This window comes from Microcaecilia unicolor, chromosome 4, assembly GCF_901765095.1.
Source record: "Microcaecilia unicolor chromosome 4, aMicUni1.1, whole genome shotgun sequence".
Taxonomy (NCBI): Eukaryota; Metazoa; Chordata; class Amphibia; order Gymnophiona; family Siphonopidae; genus Microcaecilia; species Microcaecilia unicolor.
In genome coordinates this window covers 317,316,359-317,339,743 of record NC_044034.1, presented here as the reverse complement: position 1 = coordinate 317,339,743, position 23,385 = coordinate 317,316,359, and the positions used below count along the sequence as shown (strand labels likewise).

General features: G+C 42.4%; 1 protein-coding gene across 3 annotated transcripts in view; it reads right to left on the bottom strand.

Moving 5' to 3' along the window:
- GMCL1 (germ cell-less 1, spermatogenesis associated) overlaps positions 1-23,385 on the bottom strand; it is an 82,401-nt gene that overhangs the window by 37,113 nt on the left and 21,903 nt on the right. For 2 of the 3 annotated variants that reach the window (XM_030201893.1, XM_030201895.1), the window contains exons 6-12: positions 19,307-19,419; positions 19,001-19,066; positions 13,897-13,981; positions 12,116-12,206; positions 10,441-10,530; positions 9,873-10,016; positions 1,287-1,356 (exon numbers count right to left, since the gene is read on the bottom strand). In XM_030201893.1, coding sequence (XP_030057753.1) covers positions 1,287-1,356; positions 9,873-10,016; positions 10,441-10,530; positions 12,116-12,206; positions 13,897-13,981; positions 19,001-19,066; positions 19,307-19,419 — 659 coding nt within the window. The remainder of the gene's footprint in view (positions 1-1,286; positions 1,357-9,872; positions 10,017-10,440; positions 10,531-12,115; positions 12,207-13,896; positions 13,982-19,000; positions 19,067-19,306; positions 19,420-23,385) is intronic. The other variant, XM_030201894.1, reaches the window with a different exon arrangement.

Here is a 23,385-nt window from a genome sequence, read left to right as displayed (position 1 = left end):
GCTGTAACGAACTGGTGTCCCAGTGAGTAGCTGCAATGAACGTTTAAAGAAACGTCGAATTAAACGCCTTTAAAGACGTTTAAAAATATATATTTTTTTTTTTTTTTTTTTTTTTTTAAACGGAGCCAGCGGGAGGGGGGAGAAAAGGAGGGACCTGGCACCACCAGGTTTGCACTTGCTCAAAAGAGCCCTCAACCCCAGGCCTCAACAAAACCTAAGGATTAGGCTTGGAGGCCTAGCCAGAGTTGCTGCTGTGTGTGACCACCACCTGCTGAGATAGAGAACATACTGAGGAGTTTCCGGCAGCACATGACCACATATAGGGAGGCAAAAGTTTGCTCTCTATCTCCACCTGCTGGTAGATGGACACAACCCACCAGTCTATGGATTGATCAGCTTGATGATATGGAAAAGAATGTTAAAAAAAAAATTGCCTTCTTACCCCAACCTCCCACACATCCCCAGCTGACTCCCATCCCAAACAACAAAGCCTGTATCCTCCTCTAGGACTAGGGTCGCTTTGAGACTGACTGCACCCCCCTCCCCCCCCCCCCCCCCCCCCCCGGGATGATCCTCAGTGTTGCAATGTAAATCTTCTTCCCATTACTTGATCAATAAGATCTAATGTATGAAAGATCATCAGAACTAAGATTTCTAATCTAACTCCATGAACAATTAGAACCTCTGTAAACACTTATCTTAATGTAAAGAAGCAACACTGATATAAGGAAATACGAATCTGTGTTCTATTATTCCAGTTCTAACTAAGGCTTAATTATATTATTTTTACAGAGAAAAATTTAAAGACACTACCAAAGTGAAAGCTCTAAATTATTAACACTAACGAGGGATTTCTCTGCAGTTTGAGGCCCAACTTGTTTGAACTCACTAGCCCATCCACAGATATAAATACTGCATTACCCAGGGCTACTTATAGTTCAAAATTATCTTAACCAGACTAAACTTCATTTAAAAATAAATTGTAGAGCTACCAATGACACTCTTAGACTATCCAATATTCCTCAAATTTTGCAATATCTAGATGAGTTACAATAAACTTTTAGAATCATATTTTCCTACACCTTCCTTATTCCCATCTTACACGTTCCAGTCTCAATAAAATAACCTAAATTCACTAAAAAGATTGCTGAAAGCACTATAACATTACCAACTTACAATAACCATAATTTTCTTCCATTTTCAATGTTTCCAAAAGTGTTTTACTTGGGAATCTATTTTCATTGTCCATTATAACTATTACAATATAAAACCTGTAACATACATACCCTGTATCATTGTCTTGTTCTGCCCTGAGCATGGTAAACCATTGCTGTTTGTAAACAGAGGACAGCCATTCTATAATTTAAAAAGATACATGCTTATAAATAAAGGCTTTGGGAGTACAGAAATTTTTAAAAAATAAAAGTGAAGGAACCTAAACAGATAAACTGATGATTGTAAATTTAATCTCAAATGCAGCAAGCCATGAGGTTATCAAATTTTACCCACAATATTAAAAATGCTAAGAATTGCTGGAGTGGATGACACAATAGTAATAGCAGCACTTAATTACTTAAATGGATTTTTAAATATAAATCAGTACAAACACACATTTCAGGAAAGCTACAATACTCCTTGGAGATGTGCACAATAAAAACATACATCATTAAACTAAAAGCATCCAATTTTTAATTTAAGATCAGGTCCCTCTATGATTTGGCTAGAACCTGTTCCTCCCCAGCCCTGTAAAAACTATCTAGAGAGGCTTCTTGACAGGGTTTCATATAAAGTCAGATAAAGGGCAAAATGTGTGGCTTTCAGAAGAAAATCTCAAAAGGATAATGAAAATAAACTTGCAAAAGGTTGTTCCCCCCCCCCCCCCCCCCCCCCCCCCCCACTTGAGGGTCTATAGCACAGTATTTTACCATTGCAACGACAGCAAGCTCATAATGTAATCTTAAAGTTACTAAGTAGAATGTTTAATGACTTGCACGTAAATTAAGAAACAAACACTGGGGAAAAAGATAATTGGTCCACTGTATAGGGATATTCCGGATACAGAGACATTTAGTGTCAACAGCCTTGTTCCGAGTTATTTAAATTCACTGAGTAGCCACAGCCAGGCCATCAGGCCACTTGACAGCAAGATTTTTCCCACTTGTAAGGACAGAAATCAAGACTTAAAAATATGCACACTTGTATCTTAGCTTTCATCAGGAAAAGCGAGGCAATCTAGGATGAGAAAATTAAAAAAAAAATTTTTTTAAGTTTTGTGTCAACCTGACATTAAGTTGCATTACTAGGACAGCTGCCTGGCTTAACCAGAGATTTCATTTTCAGCAGGCACAAACTTGTTTCAGCAAAAAGCATAGCTTCACTACTAACTTTACAGGTATGAGTTAAAAGTAAATGTAACTATTGTACTCGGTCTACATACTGTTATGTTGCCCAGACTATGTCACAGGGCTAATATGCTAGGAAATATAGAAGATACCAGTTTCTGTAGCATCCTCAGAAAATTTACAGGAAAAAAAAAAACGATGGTAAAATTAGTTCTCACCTAATAATTTTATTTCCATTAGTCCCAATAGATCAATCCAGAGACAAGTGGGATATGTCCCTCTACCAGCAGTTGGAGACAGAGAGAACTTCAGAATTTTGCTACATGTGGACCTGTGCATCCATCTTAGCATCCACATGTTTGTTCAACCCTTCAAAGAAATGTAGTAGATTGATGAGGCACGATTTCCCTTCACTAAATCCATGTTGACTGTCTCATTAATCCATGCTTTTGAATATCCTCTGTAATTTTGTTCTTTATAATAGTCTTTACCACTTTGCCCGGCACCGACGTCAGACTCACCGGTCTATAATTTCCTGGATCTCCTCTGGAATCTTTTTTTAAAAATCGGTGTTACATTGGCCCACCCTCCAATCTTCCGGTACCACACTCGATTTTAAGGATAACAATAGCTCCGTAAGTTCATTTTTCAGTTCTATCAGTACTCTGGGATGAATACCATCAGTTCCAGATTTGCTACTCTTCAGTTTGTAGAACTGCCCCATTACATCCTCCAGGTTTACAGAGAATTCATTAAGTTTCTCCGACTCGTCAGCTTCGAATACCATTTCTGGCACCAGAATCCCACCCAAATCTTCCTCGGTGAAGATCGAAGCAAAGAATTCATTTAATCTCTCTGCTACGGCTTTATCTCACCTGATCACCCCTTTTACCCCTCGGTCATCTAGCAGCCCAACTGATTCTTTTGCCAGCTTCCTGCTTTTAATATGCCTAAAAAAATTTTTACTATGTGTTTTTGCCTCCAACGCAATCTGTTTTTCGAAGTCCCTCTTTGCTTTCCTTATCAGCGCTTTGCATTTGACTTGACATTCCTTATGCCGTTTCTTATTATTTTCAATCAGTTCCTTCTTCCATTTTCTGAAGGATTTTCTTTTAGCTCTAATAGCTTCCTTCACCTCACTTTTTAACCATGCCGGCTGTCGTTTGGTCTTCCGTCCTCCTTTTTTAATATGCAGAATATATTTGGCCTGGGCTTCCAGGATGGCGTTTTTGAACAGCATCCACGCCTGAAGTAAAATTTTGACCCTCGCAGCCACTCCGTTTTTTTTTCACCATTCTTCTCATTTTATCATAGTCTCCTTTTTAAAAGTTAAATGCTAACGTATTTGATTTCCTATGTACACTTACTTCAAAGCTAATATCAAATCCGATCATATTATGATCACTGTTATCAAGTGGCCCCAGCACCATTACCTCCCATACCAGATCATGCGCTCCACTAAGGACTAGGTCTATAATTTTTCCTTCTCTCATCGGCTCCTGTACCAGCTGCTCCATAAAGCAGTCCTTGATTTCATCAAGGAATTTTACCTCTCTAGCGTGCCCCGATGTTACATTTACTCAGTCAGTATCGGGGTAATTGAAATCACCCATTACTAATGGGTTAGACCAATGATCTATCTAGCCCAGTAGCCTGCTTCCACTAGTGGCCAATTCAGCACAAGTATCTGGCAGAATCCCAATTAGTAGGAACATTCCATGCCACCAATCCCGGGGCAAGCAACGGCTTCCCCCATGTCCATCTCAATAGCAAACTATGGACTTTTCCTCCAAGAACTTGTCCAAAATTTTTTAAAACCCAGATACACTAACTGCCGTTTCCACATCCTCCGGCAGCGAGTTCCAGAGCTTAACTATCTTTGAGTAAAAAAAAAAAAAAAACCTCTCCCCTATTTGTTTTAAAAACTATTTCTATATAATTTCATTGAGTATCCCTTGATCTTTGTACTTTTTGAAACAGTGAAAAAAAAATCGATTCACTTTTACCTGTTCTACACCACTCAGGATTTTATAAACCTCAATCACATCCCCCCTCACATACATCTTTTCCAAGCTGAAGAGCCCTAACCTCTTTAGCATTTCCTCATATGTGAGGAATTCCATCCCCTTTATCATTTTGGTCGCTCTCCTTTGAGCCTTTTCTAATTCCACTATATCGTTTTTGCGATACTGTGACCAGAACTGATGCAATAATCAAGGTGAGGTTGCACTATGGAGAGCTACAGAGGCATTATAATATTCTTGGTCTTAATTTGCATCCCTTTCCTAACAAATCCTAGTGTACTGTTTGTTTTTTTGGCTGCCGCCACACACTGAGCAGAAGAATTCACCGTATTTTCTACAATGACACCTAGATCTTTTTCTTTAGTGCTGATTCCTAAGGTGGACACTTGGCAACTGGTAACTATGATTCGGATTATTCTTCCCAAATATGCATCACTTTGCATTTGTCCACATTAAATTTAAATTTGCCATTTGGATGCTCAGTTTTCCAGTTTCCTAAGATCTTTTCACAATCCGCATGTGTTTTGATAACTTTGAATAGTTTTGTGTCATCTGCAAATTTAAATCACCTCACTTGTCGTTCTGTTTTCCAGATCATTCATAAATATGTTAAATAGCACCAGTCCCAGTACAGATCTCTGTGGCACTCCACTATTCACCCTCCTTTGTTGAGAAAAATGGCCATTTAACCCTACTCTCTGTTTTCTGTCCAATAACCAATTCCTAATCCACAGGACATTGTCTCCTATCCCATGACTTTTTAATTTTCTCAGGAGTTTCATGAGGAACTTTGTCAAATGTTTTCAGACAATCTAGATACACTACATCAACTGGTTCACCTTTATCCACATGTTTATTTATGCCTTCAAAGAAATGAAGCAAACTGGTGAGGCAGAGTTTCCTTGGCTAAATCCATGTTTGTCTGTGTGTTCCATAATTTTATTCTTTATAATAGTTTCTACTATTTTCCCCAGCACTGGTCGGGCTTACCAGTCTGTAATTTTCCAGATCACCCCTGGAACCCTTTTTAAAAATCAGCATCACATTGACCACCCTCCAATCTTCAGGTACTACGGATGATTTTGATGACAGGTTACAGATCACTAATAGATCAGCAATTTCATGATCGAGCTCTTTCAGTACCCTGGGATGTATGCCATCTGGTCAAGGTGATTTATCACTCTAACTTGTCAATTTAGCTCAGTACGTCTTCCAGGTTCACCAAGATTTCTTTAAGTTCCTCTGCATCTTCACCCTTGAAAACCATTTTCAGTACAGGTAGATCTCTTACATCTTGTTCTGTGAAGACCGAAGCAAAGAATTAATTCAATCTCGCCACTATGGCCTTGTCCTCCCTAAGTGCCCTTTCCTCCTTCATGATATAATGCTCCCACAAATTCCCTCACAGGCTGCTTCTGAAATACCTGAAAAAGAGTTGATACTATGAGTTTTTGTGTCCACGGCAAGTTTTCTTCATATTCACTTTTAGACTTCTTTAAGCAGTGTCAAGCTAGATTCAAAGCACCAATATATTGCTTCTCATTTTCTTCATTCAGATCCTTTCTCCATTCTTTGAAGGATGCTCTTTTGGCTCTAATAGCCTCTTTCACTTCACCTTTTAATCATGCTGTCATTTGCTCTTCTTTCCACCTTTGTGGAATACATCTGGTCTAGGCTTCCTCAATAGTATTTTTAAACGTCCACGCTTGATTTAAAGTCCTAACCTTTGAGACCGACCCTTTTACTTCTTTTTAACCATTTTCCTAATTTTGTCATAGTCATCCCTTTGAAAAATTAATTCTGCTACAGTAGATTTCTTTAGTGACTACACGCCAGATATCAGCTCATTTGATCATATTATAATCACTGTTTCCCAATGGATCCAACACCGTTACTTCTCATACCACGCTCTGCATTCCACTAATGTACGACAGCATTATTTTACCATTAAATCTTAGCTGTTATAAACTAAACGATTCCTCAAGTTTTGTTGTATCCTTCCTCACCTTACCAGTGATCATGCTCAAATCCCCAGAATGAACGACAGTTACCTCTATCTTTGTCACTTCTCACTCAATAAGTGTGATCCCAACCCTTGAAACTAATCCTTTGTAAACTCAAAACTTTTTTTTTTTGCAAAAAATAATGGCACTGCTCCAATAAGGGCAAGGAAACTGAAGGGAAGACCATCAGCCATGGTCACCAGAACCAAGGTTTAAGATCTAGTTTGGTGGAGTTGTGTCAAACAGGAACTGACAATCTAGAATTCTGCACTCATAGATGAAGAGGAAGATATTTGTGCCAGTTCTGCTCTGGAATTCTCTCTACAGAGAGTAGTACGGGAGACTGACTTTTGCCAGATGTGACTGGAGCTTAGATAGTACCAGAATTAGGACTTATGTGCAGTGGAAGCAGCTTACAACTTCTTGTGCCGGAGAACGTGGTACGGGCGGTTAGCTTGACGGAGTTTAAAAAGGGGTTAGATAGATTCCTAAAGGACAAGTCCATAGACCGCTATTAAATGGACTTGGAAAAATTCCGCATTTTTAGGTATAACTTGTCTGGAATGTTTTTACGTTTGGGGAGCATGCCAGGTGCCCTTGACCTGGATTGGCCACTGTCGGTGACAGGATGCTGGGCTAGATGGACCTTTGGTCTTTCCCAGTATGGCACTACTTATGTACTTATGATTATGATTATCGTTGCTGAAATGATGACACTTTGCAACAGCCTTCGAGTCATGCAGTTCAGCAAGCTCCTTCTGCTCAGACCTGTGCATTTTAGGTTGAGAAGTTTCTGCCAAAACTGGTGCTGTCCTTTCAACAATGTGGCCTTTTCAAGCCAATGTATTAGGGAATAGAGACATTAGCAAAGAAAGACCTGGACTAAGCCAATCTTGGCCTTTCAAGAGCCTCTGCTCTGCCTTTTAATAGCCTCAGAGCCAACTGAGACAGTTTTTCTGGGTTCACAGAACATGCAGGCCAAATGTTTGTGATCCTCCTTTTAATGGTTAAAGCCCAGACAAATGGTGTCATCTATTGGTGTCACAGCTTCTAATTTTTATTCCACAGGTTGGACAGGGCCTGAATCTTAGCTTTGCCTGAGCCACAGTCCTGCAGCAATTGAGAAATGAAGAAATAATTGTTTTCAACTAAAATAAAGAAATGACAAATACAAGAAAAAACATTGAAACCTGGAAGCGGAAACACCCCCCCCCCCCCCCCCCCCCCACCCACAAACCCCAAAGAGCTTTGTTTCACAACTGTTCAGCACTGTGAACAAACAAAATTGAAGGAAATGCTATGCATGCTCATAACTTCTGAGCTCTGGGAGAGCTGTTCTATCCTAATACTAGATGTCGCTGCCCACTTCTGTGCCTGAATCAATCCTTCTTCTTGCTGACAGTGAAATCAGTGAAAATTGTTTCTTTTAGATAACCACCCATGGACTTAAGCCCACAATTTCTTTTTATATTATATATATGAATAAAAATTTACAACACAAAGTATTCTTTATAAAGCTTCAATACTATCATTTGGTCTTATATGAGTTTTCAAATGGTCTTATTAAAAATGCATATCCATGTTGCTTCATGACTACCCTTAACAAACCTTCCCTCAATGTACTTTACCAATCAAAACAGCCTTTTACCTTCTGTTACAAGTTTAACGTTATATACCATTTTAAATAAAAGGCAAATCTTAGCATTTTACCAGGGTTTAACTTCTAGGGGAAAGCCTGGAATGCAGTCCCACCACTTCTTTACAGATTCCAGAGCAGCAGAGGTATTGTGCTCCAGCCCCTCCCTTCCAGGCAACCTGCAGGAAGAGGTTAGGGGATGAGCCTAAAGCAGAGCACAAAATATAGTCACTGTACAGCCTAATGCAGCCCCCACTTCTCCTGTTGCTCCTCCCCTGGCCCAACCCCCTCCCCCACCAGCTCCATAGTTCCACTTCCTTTTTATTTACAGTCAAAAAAGGCCCGTTTCTCAAAAAAATTAAATGGGCGCTAGCAAGGCTATCTTGTAATGGCGATTATGTTTTTAAGGCTCTCGATGAAGCGATTTTTCCTCTCTCCCCTGCCCTCCCCTCCATGTCCAGTGATTCTTCCCTCCATTCCCATCCCCTCCATGTCCTGCGATTCTGACCTCCCCTCCATGTACAACGATTCTCCTCTGCCCTGCCCTCCCTTCAATGTCCCGTGATTCTGTCGTCCCCTCCATGTCCTGCGATTGTCCTGTGCTCTGCCCTCCCTTCCGTGTCCCACGATTCTGCCCTCCCCTCCATGTCCAGTGATTCTCCTCTGCCCTGTCCTCCCCATCCGTGTCCCACGATTCTCTCCTCTCCTCCCATCCATGTCCATCGATTCTCCTCTGCCCTGCCTTCCCCTCACCTCGATGTCCCGCGATTCTGTCCTGCCCTCCCATCCGTGTCCCGCGATTCTGCCCTCCCAAGCGATTCTCCTCTGCCCTGCTCTCCCATCCAGCATTCCCTGCAGGCAGGTTGGGCTCGCGTCCCTTCCCCTCCAGCGTTCCGTTGCCTTCACTTGCTTGCTTTGCGTTGGTAACATCCTGACATCAGAACGCCTCCAGCATTTCCTTCCCTCTCACTGTTCCGCCCTCCTCTGACGTCATTTCGTCTTTACGCGAGGGCGGCACAGTGAAAGTGAATGAAACACTGGAGGCTTGCTGACGTCAGGATGTTACAAACCCAGCCATCCAGCCATAGAACGTTGATGGTACAAATTATTATAGTAAACAAAGTCTTGGCTATTACACAGATGGTAAGTATAGTGGGTAATCCTAAGGCCCAAGATTTAGGACTTCAAATTGATGGTAGCCTCCAGCTCACAGCTAAATAATTGTTTTGTTTTAAAACCTAATAATACAATTCTTGAAAAAATATAAGGAAACAATTGGAATCCGATCTTACAATTCTTGAAAAAAATATAAGGAAACAATTGGAATCCGATCTTAAATCACTACAGAAAGAGTGTAGAAAAAAAAAGATGCAACTACTAGGCAATAAAATCATCTGTATGCAAGAAACCAAGAAAAAGTCTACGTAAAATCAAATACATTTATTCTGAATCATCAGGCATTCACTACAGGTCAAACAGAGTATAGGAAAATTTGTGAGAAAAAAAGGATTCAACCAGGGAAAATGAAATACTTGCACAGAGATTCGGTATCAGAAAAAAGTAGCTGAAGCCATAGAAATCCTGGTTTGTACAACTGATAAGCTACTCTGCCACAGAAACCTAGTTAAAATATGTCATTATATGTTTGAAGACAAAATACTATTCAAGATCAACTTCATCTCATGCTAATGTATTATTGTGAAATTGGTATCTTAACTGCTCATTTTACTAAAACTATTACATGGTGTATGCCCTTCACGGAATCAAAGGATTTTTACCCTTAATAGTGTTCTGTACAGCATCACAGTATCTGAAATCCCTTACTATATATCATTAGTGCTGGTTTCCTGCCTTCTGCTGGTCTCACCTGAAGGAATAACTGCATCCCGCTCTATGATTCTTGCTGATGCAAGGTCACCGACGATATACTGCAACCTCAAGTGTCTGAACACTGCCATGAATGGACTTCCTAGTGCAGATTCCAGGAATGCCACTTTTTTCTCTTCACACTCTACAAACAATGGAAATTTTAACAGAATTCTTACTAACATTCTCTGCTGTGTATGTTGAGAGAAGTGCTACTACACAGAACAGAAGTTTTCCTACTGTAATGGTTCAATAAAAGTTTGGGCTTTTACAGGCTTCATAGGCCCTTCCCATCACCACAATCCATAAGAAGATCTCTTAAAGCTCTTACGTTATCAAAATCTGTCAAAATAGAGTAAGATTAACCTTTGGCTCTATGATTTCTCTATATAAAACACAAAATACAAAATTTGATTTGGGTTTAGCTCATTCATTTTACCCTGGATCAAAAGGCCAGTAAGCATTAATGAGAAGGGAGCTTTGCTTTTTGGTTTTCCTGTACCACAGAGCATATGACATCCTTTTATGATCATGACAGAGCATCAAGGAAATCTGTTAAAGCAAAAAACCTGATAATGTTGTAGGTGGTGTGGCTTCCTTGGGTTGCTCTCCTGTGTTGCTATCCACCTGGAAGCAGCAAGCCTGTGATGACTGAAATTCTGGAATAGATATACATTTTTTTGGTTTTAACAACTCTAAACATGTACCACACCTTTCAACAATGTTAAATCCAGATCTACACAGGAGCAGATGGTTGTACATGAGAGAACATCATTTTTCAATACATGTAAAACCAGGGCTAGAAAGAAACTTGGCATTTGGGACAATTCATGATGCCCTCCAGCTGTATATAATTTAACCAATCTATAGACCGTAAAACTGATCAAAAACATTCTATGTGGTTCATACATACACATAACTTTAAATTAGAGGGGGGAGCCATCATTACATCCCTTTGGCCATTGCAGAGATGGTGGCAGCAGATATGGTGAAGGACCTTGGGCAGTTTCTTCACTTGCAACCCTCAAAGATCAGACCTGCATGCAATACCATCCAGAAGAAATTTTAAACTTTATGCCTCTCAGATATCTGAATCAAGAAAAGGATGACAGGCTCAAGTTCAGGCCATCTCATTGTCAAGAGATACTCCACCAGACATGAAGCTTCTCCTAGACAGTAAGAACGTGGTAGGGGGAGGAATCAATATGGTTCTCTCTTTATGCTTTTTCTTGAAGGTGATGGGGGCAGCGGGCTAAAAAAAACAACCCCCCCCACCAAACGATAGTTAAAATCCACAGAAGGAGTCATTAGAAAAAGATTTGGGGATCTGCTCATAATTTGAACTTTTCTGGGTGAGTTAGGCCTTTCTTTTCGATTTAGTATGTAATTCTTAAGGGTACTTTTGTTTGGGTACTTCCCTGCTACCAGTTTTTGGGGGGTGTTTAGATGGGTGTGGGGGGGGGAGGAATCCTATAAAGATGGAGATCTTATTTGGCTTGAGTGTTCTTGGAGAAACAGGGGTGATATGATACAGACGTTCAAATATCTGAAAGGTATTAATCCGCAAATGAACCTTTTCCGGAGATGGGAAGGCGGTAGAACTAGAGGGCACGATACAAGATTGAAGGGGGGCAGACTCAAGAAAAATGTCAGGAAGTATTTTTTCATAGAGAGAGTGGTGGATGCTTGGAATGCTGTCCCACGGGAGGTGGTGGAGAGGAAAACGGTAACGGAATTCAAACATGCGTGGGATAAACATAAAGGAATCCTGTTCTGAGGGAATGGATCCTCAGAAGCTTAGCTGAGATTAGGTGGCAGAGCCGGTGGTGGGAGGCGGGGCTGGTGGTTGGGAGGCTAGGATATTGCTGGGCAGACTTATACGGTCTGTCCCAGAGCCAGTGGTTGGGAGGCAGGGATAGTGCTGGGCAGCCTTATACGGTCTGTGCCCTGAAAATGACAGATACAAATCAAGGTAAGGTATACACAAAAAGTAGCACATATGAGTTTATCTTGTTGGGCAGACTGGATGGACCATGCAGGTCTTTTTCTGCCGTCATCTACTATGTTACTATGTCTTTGTTGTTTATTTTTTGCTGTGTAGTGCTGTTATCAGTTTTTTGCTGTTATAATAAACATTTTGAAAATAATAAAAAAAATAAGATACACAGAAGATCTGCAAGTAGCTCTAGAAGAGAATCCTCTTGAGTGAAATATTTCAGGAAGACCTTTCCAAAAAAATCTTACCTCTTCTGCGCTTGGAAAGCCAGCAATCTGCTTCAGTTAACAGCTGCTTTAGTGATCCATTCCAAGAAGGCACTAACTGGAGAAACATCCACTAGATTTAAAAATAAAAAAATTTTAGAATTCCATTCAAGAGAATGTTGAACAGAAACTGTCCTGAGTGATCAAACCCATTATAAGTATGATGGTATTTAGCCACTGTACATTTCTTTTTGTTATTAGGTAGGCAGTGTCACCCCCCCCCCCCCCCCCCCCCCCCCCCCCCCCATTTTATCCTTCAAGTGCAGTTTGTGCTAAATAAATGTCACAAATAGTAGTCATTTCTTAAAACAAAAAAATGGCTTTTAAAAGTATTATGGTTGTGACTGATAACACATCTTCTAATTTTACAGTATAAAATACAAATAGAAAAGCGGATACTCATAAATTATCTGTTTTGTGTTTTATTGTTACAATCTTATTTGTGCCTAGAGAACATCTAGGTGAGATCAGATCTAGATTTAATATTTAAAAATTAAATATTTTAAATAGATCCATAGGCCTTCACTATCTAGTAAGTCATAAGACACTGCATATTGTTCTCATTTATGCAAACATGTTAGGCAGGGATTATAGACCAAATACCTCTGCCCCAATGATCAAAAGCAAACACGGGTGCTAGAGGTCATTAGCGCCATACTAGCACCCACATTTGCTCCCAACAGACGATCAGAGCTGGTGAATGCGAGCAACAACGAGTTTGCTGGCTCTGAACACAATAAGCATGCAAAACAGGGCAATCCCTATTCCTCCCCAATGCTCAGTAGGCAGCGCACCAAACCAAGATGCTGCTCTTGCAGCAAACCCTATGCTAGCTTGGAGATGGCATTAGGGTTTGTCAGGGCATTGTGGAAGAATGGGGAGACCCTATCATGCATGCTTTTGCATGCTCACAGGCTTCCCCCACACCCCCTCCCAAGCAATACGAGGTGCTCAAGCAGGACCCTATTGCCCCCTCACCCTGGTGGCCTAGTGCTCCCCCCCAGTTGAACACCAAAAGGGGTTGGGAGTCTGGTAGACCTCCAGCCCCCCCACACATACACATCCATGCAATACCTATAGCCCCCCCCCCTCTTCCTGGTGGCCTAAAGCCACCCCCTCAATCCCGCCCCCCCCCCCCATACCTGTAAGTAGTAGGAGGGAGTAGCACTCTCTCATCCTGTGAGTGCCACCTTCAAAATAGTGGCACCCTACCTGGTGCATCCTTTCTTCCTTATATGGTAGGAAAGCACTGCCCAGCACATCCCAAGATGCACCGGGCAGGACACTGCCATTTTGAAGGCGGCATTTGCAGGAGTGCTACTCCCTCCTCCTGTTTAAAGATACCGGGGGGGGGGGGGGTGGAGGGCTTGCACCAGGCCACCAGAGTGAGGGGGCTATAGGGTCCCACTGGACCACCACCAGGTATTGCTCAGGGGAGGGGTTGTGTGTGATAGTGGGGGTGGAGGTCTACTGGACACCCAATCCCTCCCTGTTCAGGCTGGTTTGACAGGCCCAGAATTTTATTTTTTGGACAGCCCAGACCTGTCAAACAACTTCTGCGGCAGGATTGTGCTTTGAAAGCATGATATTAGTTTTGACCATCACGGATTTATTTCCCTGCACTGTTCCGGCACTAAATTTTACAGCGCTGTTCAGAACAGCACAGGGTTTTGATCATCAACCCATTAGCGCAGCTAAATAAGGTTATGTTATGCATTTGTACGATTTATTCAAATTAAGTGTTATTGATTTTACTACAGTACCTTCTTAAGAGCAGTGTACACATCCATTTCCACTTGCATCACAAAGAGGTCAGGAGAGCTAATTAACTGCTTCATCATCTTTATACTGGAAGATAAACAAAATACACACTTCGCATGGAGTCATGTTATCCAATCACAAATGCCGTTTCACTTCTGTACCTTAGTTTCAACAGTTCCAGTTCAGATGTGTGGATTACGTCCCCCTGCCAGCAAATGGATCCAAAAACCCCACAATTCAGAGCCAATTTCACTCCCCTTATAGGTGGCTGGTGCTGCTTTCAGCTCTTTAGTACCCTTTATCAAAGCTAAAACTACTGAAAGCTTCCAGTTTCTCCCAGAACCAAACCTGATGCTATCAAATCATCAGGTCGTAGTCTCTAACCTAGGAATGAGAATTCCATACACTAGGAAACAACTATCCTCAGAGTGGGTTACAACATACTCTGTTAGTTTTCTGAATTTGTCAGTCCTAGAACCTTCAACTGACATGGATTCCATGAAAGGGTTCTGGGCTGATCTGGCAGGACTCAAGGATTTGAGGCAACTACAGAATTCCCTCTTCCCTATCAATAAGACACCAGTTCAGATGAGTGGGATATGCCCAAGCTCTATCTAGACTAGGTGAGAGGAAGCCACAATAGCTCTCAGAACATCTACACCTAAGGTGTTGAATCTCCAAGCTTCGCATACCCATACTGAGGAACTGAAGAAAGGGGTGCAACAGAGTCAAGAGCACTGTCCTACAACTATTCTCTGGAAGACAGTAACCCTACCTACAAGGACTCTTGTGCTCTGATCAAGAGGGCTAGTCGGCCCTCTGTGGCTTGCCAACTCTGGTGTGGTTCAAAGGTAATCATCTCCTTGACAATCACCTGGAATCAATGCTTTAAAAGACCATAGTGCATTTCTAAAACACATCAATTGGAAAAAAAAAGAAGACCTATCCCAAAGTTTAGAAGACTCTGAACACTTAAAAACATCTCAAAGTTGACTGGTGACTGTTTTTTAATCCATCTGAACAAAATTCCACAATCAGAGTGGTGGTGTGATATTGGGCACAGACACATTCTTTCCTTTAAAATTACCTAAGGAGATCAACCTCTGCCCCAAGACCTAAGATGTTACCCTGCAAGACTTCAGAGGAATGGAGGACTGATCCCTCAGGACTAAATCCAGGCTACAAATAGCAGTCTTACATGCTCAGCTCCCTGGAGGAGACTATGAGGCATATTTTCAAAGCACTTAGCCTTCCAAAGTTCCATAGGTTTCTATGGAACTTTGGAAGGCTAAGTGCTTTGAAAATATGCCTCTATGCCATCTCCAATGGAAGTAAGTGAGCTTCTGTGCCTGTTCACCAGAAACAGCCTCTGGCTTTTCTGAGAGTTGAGTTTATATTCACACCACTGTCTTGTGGAAGAAAAGGCTGAAAAATACAGTTCTCTTAGGGGTAACAGTGTTTCCTAAAAACTGAACTCCAAAAGGCTTCAAACTCCAATACGTTTCCTACACAGTCCTCTTTTGTACCACAAAAGCTTGTATCACCTAAGGCATTCTTATGATGCCCTACTTTCCCAAAGTCCAATGATGTAAAAGTGAATGGAAGGAATCATCTGACGGGGGGGGAGGGGGGGGGGGGGAGATGAAGCACTCTGACTGGCTTCTTCAGAAAAGAAATCTGGGAATATCCAGGCTTCTAGCAGGTACATGGGAAGCAGACTGATATCAGTCCTGTTCTGTCAGGATATCCAGCCTTCCTCATCCCCTGGCTCTTGCTTTCTTTCTTTGGCTGAAGAACTTACTTCTCCTGGAGATCCACGAGACTGATATGAGGTATGCTCATAGATGTGCCCCATTTGATCCCTAGTAGAGTCACAGCAGATTCTTCTAGTCCTTACACTTCAGGGTCCCAAACATATTTGGCTCAGAATTCATCTAGCAATAACCGTCAGTCATGTGTGCCGCTGCCAGGTCCCACAGGGGAAACTCTATCCCAGATTAACTCTGACATATGTAACAGGGCACCTGAGAGCTACTACTTTCCCTCGGCTATGCTCCCATCAGTAAATATAGCGTTGTCTTACTTGCACACTCAACTGCCTTCTCCCAAGCTAGAGGCCAGGATTGCTGGAGTGCTATAGATAGCGGATTCTAGTCCTCAGCCTAGACTTGGACCTGCTGGTAGTTAGTCTGGGAAAAGAGCTGTGAGTCGGAGGTAGTTGAAATGACAATAGTGGTCCTGATTATCAGGTTCAGCTCTTATAGTGCTAAATAATATTGAAGAGGACTCCCAATCCACTCCCTGCCAGAGACAACTGAGAAAGTCACCTGCTCAGGATCCTTCCAGTCACCCTAGAGAAGAGAATGTAACCTTGTGACACTGGGCTAATAGAAGTCACCATGAAAGGGGTCTGACCCAGAGAGACAGACATTTGAGTCCAAGGTACAAAACACTAGTCCATTGTTCTAGAGCCTAGAAGCTGCAAAAAGAACCACTCTCAGGGGAGGATGTCACAACAAAAGATCTGGGCTCTGGGAGTGAGGTCTTGACCCATGATATCCAAGGCCACAAGACCACATTTTTCTTAGGAGAAAGAGGGCTTCCCTATGCTTCAGAAACTAGGAAAAACAAAATCATCATGAAAAGAACTCAGTACAGGGGGTTCCAAAACTGTAGAAAACAAAGTTCCACCTGTAGCAGGCATTCTCTGAGGACAGCAGGATGTATACTCTTTCAGATGGGGGCAGTCATTCTAACAAAGACCATGCAGCAACGTTCCCCATGCATATGCACACAAATTACAGAATTCAACTACAAGAAGAGTTGAGAGTTTTTTGCTGTTCTCTGAGAACACCTGCTACAGGTGAGTAACTTCGCCTTCTCCAAGGATAAGCAGAATTCTTACAAATGGGAACCCCTAGCTACCCAGGTTACCTTAAACAAAAATAGGAAACATGGCCTCATCTAGGGGATACCTCAATCTGCAGCCACTGCATATGTCTGCCTAGAATGAGAGACTACAAAAAAATTGTTTAAAGAGTGACTTAAAAATATATTTCTACCATGGAGAGAACTCTGAATGCTGTGCTGCTCTCTAATTATGGTTTTAATTTAAGAACATCCCCCTTCCTTCAACAGGAATATAAAACCCTTGGTCACTTAGAACCAGGTATCACAGCCTGAGAAGATCTCACCTTCCATCTGTCAAATGTCTCAGGAAGGATTGGGGGGGGGGGCATATGACCACCCAGGAAGATAGAATCCCCAGGCTACCCAGAGCTCAATCCTTAGAAAAATAAAAGTCAACAGCTTCTCTTCCCTAAATAACCCCTTCCCCTATCCCAGTCAGTGGAATGCTCTAATATCCTAAACCCTACTGAAGTTAACCTGTGGTTCCAGCCTTGCAAAGCCACAATTACAACCATGAAGGGTTCAAAGTAGAACCTGAAGGTGTTGCTGAAGCAGATATCCCAGGAATTTCTTTTATTCTAGAGCTGCAGAAACATCATGAATTATGAGCTTAATCTGGATTTAAATTTACTCTGGGAAGCTTCACATGTAGACAGGCAGAGAGCTAGGATCTGCAGGCTGATCCCACTATTGCTCCCCTAGCTAGGAGGAAGTGGGGAGAATAGAGTTCTGACATGAATGTGATACCACCTGCTGAACATAACTCAGCCTGTGCATCTCCAGCTCTCTGCTATCATGCCTGAGGGTATATATGTAGCAGAAGGAAAGAGGGAGATTAAAAATACATGCCGGGCCCTTTTAATGCAAAGTGGCAATAAAAAGGCTGGTGATCCCTTCAAAATCGGAGTACTCACCGGGGCTTACCCCACACACCTAGTATGGGCCACAGCTCAATCTAGGGAACATGTCCAGTTATGCATTTGGCTAGGTGCTAAATCTCCACAATCGCACCAACCTACCTGGCACCTACTTGCCTGCCTGCTCCCAAGCATGGTCAAATGCGCCCATAGACACACTGAACAGCCAAGATTTACCTGCAACAAGTCACTTTCCTTAGACACACTGGAAACAAATGAAGGAAAACAGAAGAGTAACTCCCTGAATTAGTCTCAATCCAACACAGCACCATAGCAGAGCAGGAAGAAGGCTGAAGAAGTTGCAATGAATGATTTTTGTTTTGTTTTTTTCTTCCTCTTCGAAACAACTTTAATTAGCTAGCGCTCAGGGAGCATATCTCTAACCCCTTTCCAAGAGAAGAGGAGAAGGATAGCCACAATCCCCAGAAGGATCAAGAGGGGGGAGGGATTGGCACCCACCAGATTTAGCACCCTTTGTCAAAGGAGGGAAAGAAAAGCCTCAAAGGCTGCATCATCCCTCAGACTCAGTCTGTGCTCCACTGGGAATATGGACTTACAGCGTTCCTGGGAGCAGTCTACTCATACTTGCTGGATTAGGCCACAAGACTGCACCATCTGCTACAGCCAGAGAAATGTTGAGGAGCCAAAGACAGCACCAACCTCCACCCCACTTCCTGGCTCCATCTGTTTGGAAGGGGCCATATCCCATTTGTCTGGAGTGGTCTGGCATGGACAATAAGGAATACATTAGTTGCACCCTTTTCTCTGTAGATGGGGCTATAAGAGAAATTAAAGTAGTCTCTTGGGAGATAAGCTTCAAACTTCCTGATCCAGACTTCTTTCCAATCGCTGCTCAATCAGAGGGCCGCTGTCGGTAGAAGCCCTAAAAAGGGCCAAAACTGGGAGCTTGTTCAACTGAAACAGCCCAAGGAGCGCTGCCCTGGGAACTCAATCAGGAACTTACTCTGTCAGTAGAGAATAGCCTGAAGACCACTGCTTTTGAGGTCTAGTTATCCTGCTACACCAGACCACATGTATGCACCACCTACAGGAAACAGGGTACTACAGATAGCTCCAAGTTTTTCTTTTTTGTCTCCATCTGCTGGTGGGGGAACAAAAGCCACTTGTGTGGCCTGCACTGGCATGGACAATAACTAAAGAAAGAACAGAAGTAACAGTAATTTAATCTGCTGTATCTCTGGCCTTGAACACCACAGTGGAAAAGTGTGTGATAAATTGTTTTTATTATTTTGATTTATCATGAAGGTGCTAATATTACCTGAGTTCTTTAAAAAGGTCAACACTCTGATGTGTCATCAGATTATTCAGCAGCCACTGCAGACACCTAATTATGAAAGAAAAACCTTGATGACATATGTTTTGGTGACAAAATTTTAACATAGGAAGACTCAGACGCTTACTGAATTATTTTTTCATCTTTATATATCTGAAGGCAAGTGGGAAGGGACTCCATATTTACTCCATGTCAACCCAAATTATATGGGGTTTAGGTCTAGAAGTTGTATATAAACAATTTTAATTAGACCATATGATGGAAAAGTGGTATACAAAATCTAATTCTTACTTTTTCTTCACAGAGTCTAGTCCGTAGGTTCCTGCTGCAGTGTGATAGCAACACACTGTTTTCACACTGATTGTTTCCTTCATTGTCTCACCGCATTGCTGTATTAAACCATCCTAAGGAAAAAAAAAAGCCTTTGGGAAATAAAATTCTCCAAAAACGGGATCTTTGTTAGCCCTATCTGCTTGAGAGGAAAAAGGCTGAAGCATCATGGTGCAATATCACTTGTGAACAGCAAGAAAAACCATGCCTTCCTCTGGCACTCAACTAGTGCTTCAATACACATAAAAAGCCTTCACATCTCAATTATACAAGAGAGCAGATCTAAAATGGATTTTCGGTAGCAATCAAAAAGCAATAAATGGGAGATGGACAATTATGGTATCGACACATTTCCGAAACATATTTGATGTTATAACTTAATGAACTCCAAATCAACTGTTCATTTCAAAATTATTGTTAATTTTCACACAAATTCAAATATAAACGTAAACATAAGTTAGAAATGTACAAGTGCCGTTACAGATAAGTGACCTAAGATTTGTCTGCATCACATTTTCTGAACTTTTTTTTTTTAAGTGTTTTATTCACAGTGCACTGGATAGTTTGCATGGAGAAATTACGTCTTACCTGATAATTTCCTTTCCTTTAACCGCAGCAGATAAATCCAGAGACTTCTGGGATGTGACCATCTACCAGCAGGTGGAGATAGAGCACTGAATTTTGTCTTATAGGACGGTATGCTCCTTGGTTAGTCAGTATTTCTCATAAAGCAGAAGGAATAAAGAGTCATAATAGGTCCTCTTCCTCACACAGAAGCAGCAGCATGAACAGGAGAAAACAGCAACAAAAAAAACACCCCAACACTTTTTAACAACAAAGTGAGCCATTACCCTAAACAGAGAAATGAACAAGCCATGAGAACAGAACAATAAAGAATGATGGGGTTCTGGATTCACCTGCTGCGGTTAAAATAAAGAAAATTATCAAGTAAGACATAATTTCTCCTTCCTTAGCACCTCCAGCAGAAGAATCCAGAGACTTGTGGGATGTAGCAAAGCAGTCCTTATATAGAATGAGAATCCAAAATTACCGCAGAGAGCACCAGATGTCTGAAAGAAGACTCTGAGCCACTACATCCAGATGATAATGCTTGGAAAAAGGATGCAATGAGAACCAAGTAGCTGTTTTACATACACCTTTAAGGGAGGGAAAAAAACTCATCATTCCGCCCAAGAAGTCTGTAGGGCGGAATGTGCTCAAAGGGAAGCCAGCAGATGCTTGCCAGAAAGAAGGTACACAGAGGCAATATGCTCCTTAATCCGGCAAGGAATAATTGCCTTACATGCTGCATAGCCCCAATTCAGGACCCCCCCCCCACCCCCCCCAAAAAAAAAAAGATGATCGGACCCCTCTGAGAGCGTTTGTAGCTTGCAAATACCGGAGACACACTTGACAAACATCAAGACAATGAGCAAGTGAAAATCCGTCTTGCAATCCCCTTCCATAAAAGAGGACAGAAAGACGCTGGCTAAGATGAAAAGCCAAAACAACCCTGGGAAGACAAAAAGGAAAGGTACAAATAGTCACTCTTGAATCCGAGAAAGGAAGGAACAGATATCTGCCCGAGCCAAGGAAACAGCTACTTGAAGGAGAGGTTTGAGAGGACGAACTTTCAAAGTAGCCTGCTTCAGAGTATCAAAGGGAGTTTTTTGGGTTTTTTTTAAGAACCTGAAGAACCACGCTAAGGTTCCACTCGGGACAAGTCAACGAGCCCCTTACAAAAAAAGAACCACATCTGGATGAGAAGTGAATGAAGAATCTGTAATGTAACCCCGGTAACAGGCATGAGGCCTAAGACCATCCTGCAAGAAGGCTAATATGTATGGCAAAGAGGCCCGAAATAGAGACCATGCTTCAAAACTCACCAGACAAGCATACTCGGCTAAAGTTGAGAATTTTGACAGAAGTAAAATTGCAAGGGTATCGTTAGCATATCCTTTCCTTCTCCATTTTGGCTCTCAAGATCCAGGCAAGACCAAAGCAAGACGGATCCTCCATCCAAATGGGACCCTGATGGAGGAGTCTGGGACTCAGAGGACAGCAAACGGTTGCCTAGCAGACAGCAAATCAAGCATGCATACAGCGGCCTTCTGGGCCAATCAGGAACAAACCAAATGACCAACTCCTGACGATGAAGGACTCTGAAGAACTCATCCTATTAGAGGCCATGGTGGCAACACAAAGCAGTGTCAACTCCAATCAAGGATGAAGAAGAGTATCTATGCCTTCTGAACTGACCTCCTGTCTGCCGAAGAATCTGGAAATTCTGACAGTGTGACACGACGCCATGAGATCTATTAAGAGAGTGCCCCACCTCCAAGTTACCAACTGGAAAGTGTCCAGTGCTAATTCGGTCCAGGAAGATCCTGCTGCGGAAAGCTGCTTGCCCACTGAGCGAGTTTCCACTAGATGGGCAGCTGAAAGCTTTTGCAAATGCCTTTCCACCCAGTGAAATAAAAGGTGTGCTTCCATTGCCAGAGGAAGACAGCGAGTGCCTCCCTCCTTTGTTGATGGAATCCTCTGCCATCATGTTGACTGAGAGAACCTGAGCTGGTTTGTCTTCCACAGTAAATTGAAAGGCTTGAACAGAATTGTGCGCTGCTCTGAGCAAGTGCCAACAGGACTGCCACAGCACTGCCATGTGCCTCCATAGACCTCGAGCAGTGTGTTGAAGACAGTGGGCTCCCCAACCTGTCAGGCTGGTATCTGTGACTACAGCTATCCAAAGAGAAGCCAGAGACACCCCTTGGAAGAGCTTGTTCTGTTGAAGCCACACCAACATACTGTGCTTTGACAGAGGTCCCCACATGAGACGATAATGGCAGTCCTGAGAAACTGGTGACCACCGGGACAAGAAAGGCTGCTGGAACGGATGCATGCGAGTTCTGGCCCAAGACATCACCTCCAGCACCTGAACATAATCCCAAGCTTTCAGAATTCACAACAAGCAGCAAATTTGCTCTTGAAGCATGTGTCTTCTCCATTTTGAAAAAGACAACTAGCCCCGGGTCATGTTGAATCGTACTCCCAGATGTTCCAAAGTCTGTTTGGGAACAGATGACTCTTGTGTAGATTGACAACCCAACCTCAAGATTACAAAAGTGCCATAACTGGGTAGTCACTTGACAACTTTACTGTTCTGACGAGGCCATGAGTAGCCAGTCATCTAGAAAAGAATGCACTCCGATTACCTCTTTTCTCAGGAAGGTGGCTACCACAACCACAACCTTAGAAAAGGTTTGAAATTGAAAAAGATGCCCTAGACTTACAAGGCGAAAAGCATGCCAGTTGGGGGGGGGGGGGACTAAAAAGGAACAAGTACACCTGCTTGAGGTCCAGAACCGCCGGATACACCTCTGATGCCAGCACCACTCCAAGGATGGGTCTGAATAAATCCATTTTTTGTGCTGAAGGGGGGGGGGGGAGGGGAGAGAGAAGGGATTGGGAACAGAATACCACCTGGAAAATTCTCACCGAGGGAAAGGCAAACAGAGTGAATGAGCCACATTTACACACTAGAAAAATAATCCAGTACCCCTGTTCAGTTGCTGGCTCTGAAGGCCACACAGCATGTGCCGTCAGCACACCCTACCCCATGGCAGACGTACACTGGCCTGCCCAACTGCCTCAGCCTACCTTGACCCGGGGCGCCACCATATCTGTTGCCCCCGGCACTCTGGGTGCACCTAGAGGGAAATTCTCTGAGTACATTAAAATAGTATTAACCCCTGACAAAGGGCATGAAGCTAGCCAGATCAACTGAATTAATTTTATTAGAATTATCATTATTATTTGGGATATATGCTGCCGAAGGGAGAACTTTTGGAAAGCCGGGGAGCCTATGGGGAACACAACACCCGAACAGGGTGAACAATGATTTGTAAATGAACAGTTGATTTGGCGTTACAATACCAACACTCTTCTTATATTCCACAAAAGCCATTCAAGTTCAATATGGCTTACAAGCTAAGACCAGACAGCCTCAGGAGGAAAAAAAAAAAACCTGAGAATTTCATCAG